This window comes from Trachymyrmex cornetzi, unplaced genomic scaffold (assembly GCF_001594075.2).
Source record: "Trachymyrmex cornetzi isolate Tcor2-1 unplaced genomic scaffold, Tcor1.1 scaffold85, whole genome shotgun sequence".
Lineage (NCBI taxonomy): Eukaryota > Metazoa > Arthropoda > Insecta > Hymenoptera > Formicidae > Trachymyrmex > Trachymyrmex cornetzi.
Window position 1 is genome coordinate 728,881 of NW_017300191.1, and position 9,168 is coordinate 738,048.

General features: G+C 35.3%; 2 protein-coding genes across 5 annotated transcripts; both read right to left on the reverse strand.

The window, feature by feature from the left end:
- Positions 1 to 754: 754 nt before the first annotated feature.
- Positions 755 to 4,644, reverse strand: Mlc1 (Myosin light chain alkali). 2 transcript variants are annotated; one of them, XM_018519909.1, is made up of 6 exons: positions 4,568 to 4,644; positions 4,373 to 4,400; positions 2,882 to 3,190; positions 2,518 to 2,604; positions 2,101 to 2,168; positions 755 to 1,226 (listed from the first exon to the last, which is right to left on the reverse strand). In XM_018519909.1, exons 1-5 carry the CDS (start codon positions 4,568 to 4,570, stop codon positions 2,137 to 2,139), a joined length of 459 nt encoding a protein of 152 aa, XP_018375411.1. In that variant the 5' UTR covers positions 4,571 to 4,644; the 3' UTR covers positions 755 to 1,226; positions 2,101 to 2,136. The 2 variants fall into 2 exon arrangements, with proteins under 2 accessions (XP_018375411.1, XP_018375410.1); XM_018519908.1 differs by lacking the exon at positions 2,101 to 2,168.
- A 106-nt stretch (positions 4,645 to 4,750) lies between these two features.
- Positions 4,751 to 7,344, reverse strand: LOC108769101 (uncharacterized). Of its 3 annotated transcripts, none has more exons than XM_018519905.1 (4): positions 7,187 to 7,344; positions 6,763 to 6,977; positions 5,821 to 6,147; positions 4,751 to 5,725 (listed from the first exon to the last, which is right to left on the reverse strand). In XM_018519905.1, the coding sequence occupies exons 1-4, from the start codon at positions 7,278 to 7,280 to the stop codon at positions 5,321 to 5,323; spliced, it is 1,041 nt and encodes a 346-aa protein (XP_018375407.1). In that variant the 5' UTR covers positions 7,281 to 7,344; the 3' UTR covers positions 4,751 to 5,320. The 3 variants fall into 3 exon arrangements, with proteins under 3 accessions (XP_018375407.1, XP_018375408.1, XP_018375406.1); XM_018519906.1 differs by having other exon boundaries at positions 4,751 to 5,646; positions 5,745 to 6,147; XM_018519904.1 differs by having other exon boundaries at positions 5,821 to 6,195.
- Between the last annotated feature and the right edge of the window lie 1,824 nt (positions 7,345 to 9,168).

The window sequence follows — 9,168 nt, forward strand, 5'->3', positions numbered from 1 at the left end:
AACATCAACATGATGAGAATTTTATATAAACACTGCATCGATATTTTTATGAGGTTAATTGTTTTCATTATTTACAGTTTTACACGATTTCGTTCAGCTAAATTCCACTCGTGGTTTTGCGCGAAAGTTATCTTTATCGATTTCAGTTCTATCCTTTAAACCTGACTTAAAACAACTAAAAACATTTTGATAGTTTTCAAGTACTTACAGTTATATCTTACTTACACTTATAGTTACCTAGCGTGTTTCTTACAAAAATAGTTCGAATAACCAGACAAAGTTCTACTTGAATAATTAGTGTTCTGACAGTATTAATTGCATAACACGTTAAAATTTATAAAAGATTTAATGATCACACTATTATTATGTTTTGTATAATAAAGAGAATCTAGCGTGCTAATGCAACTTTTAAATAGATTTTGGCAGTGACATGCTTATTGTCCGTGTTTCTCACGCGATTGCTTAAGTAGAGCAAGAAAATGTCAGTTAGGCAAAAATAGCCAGACTTCTACGCTAGCAATAAAGAATCTATGCTAATCCGATGGTCTTCGCGACATCATATTTTATCATATTAAAATATTTTATGTTATTAAAACTTGGATCTCACAACATACAAGCAATATAAATTATAATTGTTTGAAAATTAATATTATATTAAACGAGAGAATTAATTAATATTAAAATAAAACGTAATATGTATCGAACAGATTTTCAAGATATCAACACTGGGGGATTTTTAAATCCTCTCCGTTGATTCGAGAGGAGTAATTTATTACAGTAACAATAAGAAGTAAATTAATACCGACCATTTCATCTGACTTTGTACAATGTAGCATTATTAAAATATTTTTTTCATTCTGTAAATTTAATATAGACGCTGTATCGTATGAAACTGAATCAAATAACAATATTACGTGCATTCGAGATGAAGTATTGTTTTTCTTTTCCTCAATGTTTGTGAACTTTCTTCCTTTTTTGCTTTTTCTTCGATAAAATGCTGATACTTTGATGTTGCTAATTCCAGGATCGTATCGCGTATTACATGCAAATTGTCAAGTGAATCCTCGCATAATCTAGCGGGGAAGGGGGAGATGAAAAAAAATGATGAATGTGACGAGCGAATATGGCGAATGTCCATCGTCGACATGGCTTGACAGATAGATGTTGACAGCAATCATCCTAATCATCGGTTGCTGCCGCCCTCTCACACAGGTTACGAAGGAACGCTGTGAACGAAATAGAGCGATCAATATATTATTCCGTTCAAGCAAATCGCGAAACATTGACAAGTGAATAAGCATATTTTCATAGAGACGATAGACGTATATTTCAAGGCAGAGATAAAGAAAATTAGTTTATGCGCGAAGCTAAAAGTACTGAATGATTTAAATAGCTAGAACTAATTTAAATAGCAGTCAGTGCTCAATTTTGCGCTGCCATGTAGATTTTTCTTATAGCAAAGCAACAAATATATTAAAACGACAAGTACATAAATAATGTACAAAGAAGCATTAATAATTCGCGTAGCAAAAAAATACTAGAGTTTGGACATTAAAAATTGTTTTTATAACACAAGTATCATGTATGTGATATAATTTATATAATTATGTATAATTAATATAAAATGCATAATAAAATTGTTTTATGTTTAATAAATTGATCTTTTACACGAAGATTAAAGTACGCGCGATATTTAAATAAAAGAAACATTAAATTACATTTAAAAATACACTGTAATACAAGTTGTAGAGAAAAAGTTATGTTTAATATATAGTTTTTCATTTTGTTTTAATTTTTTATCGGTCTTGATTATTTAATCTTATTCCATGTAATTTTCCTTGATGATCTCGTCAGATCATTGACCCCGCGCGCGAGCAAAACCTTCGTAGGTACGTGTTTCTGCGCGAGAAGCGGGTTATCGATTTCCAGCATCCCCGTTGAGCTGCAACGCTGCGTCCTATAAATTCTGGAATATGCTTAGCGGGAAAATGCGGACGAGACAATGTTAATGGATACAAATAAAGAGATAGAGACAGATAAACAAAACGTAGACGAAGAAATGGCGGACAATCATGGAATTACGCTACAGGGTGTACTTACGATGGATGATCATTGTCTCGGTAACACCTCAACTGCTTACAACAGTACCATCATCTTCTTCAAGAAGGCTGCGAAACACAAAAATGTGGAAGTGTCAAACGATATGGGGTGGGGACAAATTGTATCCGGGGGATTTCTTCATGTTGCCGGAAGTTACCGGAGGTCCATATTACAAATCGAGGGGTTCCTCAACTATATATTATATACAAGGGGGACTTTCTAGTTCTAACAAAATGGTTTTAGGGGCCTTAAAGAATAGATACAGGATTTTTCTTCAAACTAACGTATTCTATGTCAATGTGAGGCAGGTGATTCGACACTCTTCGTTTATTTCGGGGGGGGGGGGGGGGGGGGGGGGGGAAAAAGGGAGGGAGGGGCGCATTCACGATACCCGGCCCAAAACGAAATGATACTTACGAGCATAGGGGATGAAACCATCGTCGTCTTCTGGGTCCATGCAATCCTTCAGCACTGTGTCGCATTCGTCATCATTAAGACGTTCACCTACGATAAATGCGATTATTCAGATCATATTAAATGATTTCTTTACAAATAAAACGTCAATATAAAATATTCAATACAATATTTTGAAAGTTAATATTATCGCAAACTAATATTTATTATTCATAACATAATAAAGCTGCACACAGATATCTATTTTAGAAACAAGATTGTACTATTTGTATAATACAATAATACATAATAAAAATAAAGAAGCAAATTTTAATTGTCTTCTTTTATAAGTTGTAAATAATTGTTGATGAAAAAGAGAAAATTCTACCAAGTGATAGAAGTGTGTGAGACAATTCTGCGCCGAGCATCATTCCGTTTTCCTGTTTGTCGTACAACTTCAAACACTCGAGGAAGTCCTCGTAGCATCCCTGTTCCTTATCCTTTTTGCACTGGCTGAAGATAGGCAGGAATTCGTCCAGTTTCATTTTCTTTTCGCCCTTCTTCTTCGTGCCGCCCAGCTTTTCGATGGTCGCATTTGTAGGGTTCAAGTTCAACGCGCGAAGGACGTTGCCAAGATCAACCGCATCGATGACGTTGGTGCCGTCTGAATCGTAGATGGAGAAGGCGAATTCTGCCCCTTTTTAACAAAAATAATAATTTCTTATGTACTTTTCCATCTATACTGTAAGGGAGATCAATGATCAAACGTTTTTGATAAAAAGACCTTCGTAATTAAGAAGAATCTTGCTGTATAACTTTATACATATATCATATATGTATATGTCCAAGTGACACAGCAGCGCTTGCAAAGCGCTAAAGAAGCGATTATTTGCGCTTTTTTAGCGCTTTGTTAACGCTTTGTAAGCGCTGTGTGCTACTTGAATGTATACTGTATGGATATGAGTATTTGGCATTGTTTTTAAATATGCGATGTGAGCGAAATCTGGGTTAATACCGTAGGCATGAAGTACACCGCATGCATTCGTATCTTCAAAAATATTCTTCTATTTTGGGAGAGGCGGTAAACCCCACCGCTGATTGAAGAAGTCGGTGGTGGAAGTAGTGGGTCAGATTACCCCCGCCGAACCATATAAGAACAGCCTACCAACCTATTTTTGACGCGCTACGGAACGGTCACATCCACCTACCGATCCCTAGTCGTTATGTAACGTCAAAAATGGAACGTAACATGCAAATTGGAAGTACCGCGAAGAAAATTCGCGCGTTATGATTTATCGGATTTAATGAAAAAAAAATAGTTATCCAAAAAGAATAAATATGAAAACAAGTATAAATTAGAAGAAGAATGAAATTTTCTTTAACTTGAAGTTAATGGAAATAATTTATAGAAGTTATTTGTTTTTTTCTAGTATTAATGAAAGTAAATGAAATGTTTCAAAAACAGTCAAAATTTTTTAGCTTTTAAGTATTTTATTAAACAATTCAATGATGATTACAGAATAAAACATTTATATTTAATGAAGAGATTGTTTTATTAGCTAGACTATTTTTAGAAATATAAAGAATGATAATTTTAGCAAAAATCTCTTATGTATTATTTTAATGTTAATAACGTCATTAGTTAATTAAGTGATTTGACAAATTTTACTATCCATTTTAGTAACATGATAGAAGTTTTATTTTTTTCTATTTAAACTTCACTCACTTCCTTCTAATTGCGTGACTCAAAGCTACGAAATTATATATAGAATCACTTACAGTTTCACTAATTACGATGCAAATTAATTAATCTATCTTCATTATTTCCATATGATTTATACGGAACGCAAAAATGTTAACAATTTAACAATCTACTCACTTTCGACATCCTTGCTGCTAAGGTCTGCCTGAAAAGTACAAGGAAGTTTTTTCATTATATTGAAGTTATTCAACACCTCGCTATCATATTACATATTTATATAAAAACGATTTAACTGTAATTTATTAAATTTATCATTCACGAAGAAGCTGTCAGACAAATTCTCGCGAAAAAGAAAGAGGGATCGAAACTTACCATTGTCGATCGTCTGGTACCAGTGGATGTTGACCGAACGAAGCTTGAACCAGAAGTGGTACCCGGTGTTACCAAATTTACTCATTTTATTTTTGCAGATGGCGCTACGAGGACACCCTCGAACGATGCTGAGGTCCAAATCTGCGAGAGGAGTTTCGGTCCGGACCAACGACGACGGGGCATGGCAACACCGCGATCCAAAAACAGTTCGAGAAGCAACGAGAGAGAGGCGAGAGTTGGCGAATGTCTTTTCCTATTACGATAAATGAGACTTCGACGTCGACGACGATGGCATTCCTATGTCAGATTGCCAGATCTGCAGTGCTCGCGCGATGGACGCATCAAGCAAAAATATATTCTGCAGACTTCGATATCATTATAGTAATCTCTACAGCTATCAATCTCTAAACTGAATCACTTAAAGTGTTTAAACTAAAGAATGTGACACGCATTATGAGATCATCAGACATTATATATTTTACAGAATTTTGCGAGTTTGTGTACAATGTTTGCGATTACCATCTAGAAATGTATAGAGGGTCTGATTCACGCGTTGCACCGAAGTCGTGTGTTGGATGTTGAAGACCCGCGGCCGGTGACTACGCTACCGGTCGGTTATTTTTACTCGCTATGTATTTATGGGCGTGTTTCCCTCTAAAAAATACCCGACTAAAAAGCTGTACGAGCAAACGAAGGGAATCACCGCCATTTGACGTAGATCGTGAGGTAGCATTTTCCTTCCGGAACCCAGCATCAATTCTTCTGGCGACCGAAGGCGGCGCGGAAGAGTTTCCTCAGTCGGCTGCCAAAGCCTTTCTTCTTCTTCTTTTTCGTTGTCGCTTCATTAAACGTTTTCCTCTTCTCTGCGTCGTCGATGGGTAGTATCTGATCTACGGTCTTCTTGTCATCATCGCACGATGGTTTCAACGACGATAACGAATTCGATCCATGTTTTTCGATCTGAACTTCTTCGAGGTCGGCTTCCTTCGAGGTGGACGCCACATATTGACTTGAGTGAGACCTCAGTTTTTCATCGTGCTTCAGTTTGACAATGCGGAAGCGATTGTTTGATTCGCTACCTTGAAGAGTCTCCGTTGTAGTCTCATGTCTGGTGCCAACATTGCTCTCGATAGTCCTAATAAATTGCTCTTCTTTCTCCTCCCAAACGAATCGCTACCTTGAAGAGTCCCCGTTGTAGTATGTCTGGTGCCAACATTGCTCTCGATAGTCCTAATAAATTGCTCTTCTTTCTCCTCCCAAACGGCAATGCATTCCTTACTGACCGAGTTTAAAGGAGCATCAGCCTTAGAGCAAGTCGAGACTGTTTTGTTCTCTAAATCTTCGATCAATTGTTGTAATAAATCGACTGACACGTTGGTCGCCTCGTTAGTCGCTTCTCCTTCCTTCTTCTTTCGAATCAACTTCACCGGTTCCGTCGGTTCAGTCAGCGATTCGAGAATTGTCGCGTTAATCTGGTGCGTGTCGCCTTGACCTCGGGTCGTGCGTTGAGTTTCAGCTATGTCGGTTGCTGGATTATTCATAAGTGGTGCATCGTCGACGTTGCACGTGGCGTATTTCACCTGTTCAAGCAAAGACAAGCGCGTCTCTCGTGAGTAGATTCTCTCATCCTAACACACGCGCAAGAAATAATAGACGTGCATGGAATTAATGTGACACAGGTGCGAAACTAGAGAACCGCAAGCTCAAGACCTCTCGTATGTGAATACCCTGCAATTATAGCCATGCGATTCAACTAGAGCCGTCTGTGATGAAATAAACATGCGAAAGTCCGACACTGAATGTTGAATTTATTTTTTTTTACGTTATAATTGATTTTTATAACCGTTAATTTAATTTTTTTAATAAAAGTCAATTAAAAGTACATTTTTTAAATACATTTACATCGAAAAAGATGCGATTGTAATTTTATTTGATCAAATTGATAGAATTATTGAAGCTAACACAGTATCAAGTTTTTCTTAAAAATAAATTAGAATTTGAAGACTTAAAAAAATAGTATACTTATATAAAATAATTTAGTATTGTATTATTATTAAAAATTTTATCATAATTTGAAGTCTTTTGTATTTTTATTATTTCCTGCTTTCCCCTCTTTTTCCTTATATACAATAAATATAATCTCAACAATTGATTATAATAGAATAATTATGTCTTGGAAAGTTGTATCCAATTACCTGTTTCTCCAATGTTAACAATGAAGGCGGAAGAACATAACATGAATCTCCAATCCGTATGTCACGCAAATCACGAACTATCTTTGCAATCAATTCTATTTCGTCAGCCTTGCTATAATGTATGTGTGTACGTTCGTTTGCTTGTGGTCTACCGTGTACATGTTCTAGTTGAGCATCGCCTGTTTCCTCAGTGACGTGCTGTTCCCAGGATTTTCCTAATAACAGTATTTAACATATATATGTTATTTGCGTCTAACAGAGATAATTATACGTCTCTGCGCGCAGTTATCTTCGTGAAATGTATGTCGATCGCAGTTGAAAACCATGCTGTTACAGCATCATGAAACGACATTTATCAATGAACAACGTCTCTATTCAACCCGTCGTTATATTCACGAGACGTACAGACGAGCTTGCACCTTACCATCCTCTGCATCGCGATCTATAACGTCCAGAACTTCTACCATTATCTTGTCTAGCAATCCTCTCGCAAACGCCTCTGCCATGATTTGAGGCATTCTCGCAAAAGGCAACCTCTTCTACGCGCCGGTTCTGATGGGACGCTAACAGTCACTTGTTATATTTCTGCGAGCGTAGATCCGATATCGTGCACACACGATTATTTAGTGATTTTTAGTCCTCGCCGTGCTTTGTTTATTGTATAAAAGATGACGCTCTTGTATTTGATATTTTTATAGGAAAAAAAAATTAAAAATTTGTCCTAATAATAAAAACAAAATTTTATTCAATATCTTGGATATTTTAGGTTTAATATCTTGGATATTAAACCAGATATGATCGCGAGATTGTAATTGCAGAACGCGATGTTACATGTATTAATAAGGATTAGAATAATGAACAGTCAGAGAGATTTTAATAAATTCCCTAACTTAATAAATAACGTGCAATCAAGAATTAATGACTTTAAAGTGAATAATTAAACTAAATATATGCAGTGAAGTTTGACGAATTGAGCGAAATGAAATTATTTTCAATTAAAGAACGCGCTTTCATAATGAAAAGACATAGAAAATTCAAACAAAGCTAATAATAATTTCGCTAATAATAGTTGCGAAAGTCAATACTAGTACCGCGATTAAAAATAAAATTTATCTGTATAATAAAGCTATTAAAAAATTTGCAAATTTTTAAAACAGAGAAAAAGTATGAATGAAATAGTGCTGCACAAAATAATCGTAGTAAGCATGACTCTTCAAATGCAATGAAAGCTTGCTAGTAGTATTGACAAGGAAGAAATCGTGAGAAAGGTCTCATGTGAATCTAAATCGCAAATCGATGATTTGTTGGCAAGATATCGACGTTTTAATATCACGGAAAACTCCAAGCTCGAAAAGCACAGCAATATTTATTCGGTTGTCGATATTGTGAAATATTTGGCTCGTGATCAATTTACAAAGTTAGACAAGAAAAAAAACGAACTTCTTTCGAAATTACAAGAAAGACGTTATACTCGTCTAGATTACACTAGAAATGAACAGTTCCGTCTTATAAGACAATCGAGATTATCCGTAATGTGACGTAGGAATTTGTTTGTTCGACGAATTGGAACATTTACCCAAAATAGCTTTAGATGAAAATTGTTATCCATACTACTGAGAATAGATAATAATAGAGAGAATGTGCTAGCTTCCCTGCAAATAGATGTAGTCTAATTATATGGAAATAAATTCTCTTGAGAATTGCACTTTTTGGAGTAAAGATGAAAAAATAATGCTATGATCTTTAGTTCGTCATCCGTTTGGGTAGAAAATCTCTGGATAGGAATGAGATAAGTAATATAAATCAAGATATTTCTCGAAATCGACAATTCTCGAAAGGTCTTAACGAATTAGTTTCGTTAAGACCTTTTCTAGATATCGCTTGACATATCAGAGCGCAAATTGCGAAAGCTAGACATTCCGGTAATGCAAAAAAATCGATAGGGGCGAGCTACACATGAGTTGAATGTCCTAGTTCGATTATCAGAAACATAAAGGAAGATTTCTCATTTATCTAAACAATATAATCTAAACAATTATAACAAGATTTTGTCAAGATTTTTCACAAGAATACGACTTCTGTTTCTTCTGACAAGTCTGCAGATATTTTTACAAAAAATTACGACAAATTATTTACAAGAAAGCATCAGTAAAAAAAATGATGAAAACATAATGGCAGAGAGAGATTTTGCTAATTTATTATAAAATCCTCAAAAACGGCAAAAAATAAATTGAGAAAATTTTCGAGTGTTTATCGAAATTCTCCATCTTTGTAAAAAAGAATGATGGCGCGACGTTTACCATTAGAAGAATCATTAGTGAAGAAGCAAAAAGAATAAGCGGCGATGTAGATGATAACATGTATAGAAATTTACATAGAAATCAGTCCCATAAACCTTGAAGAGAC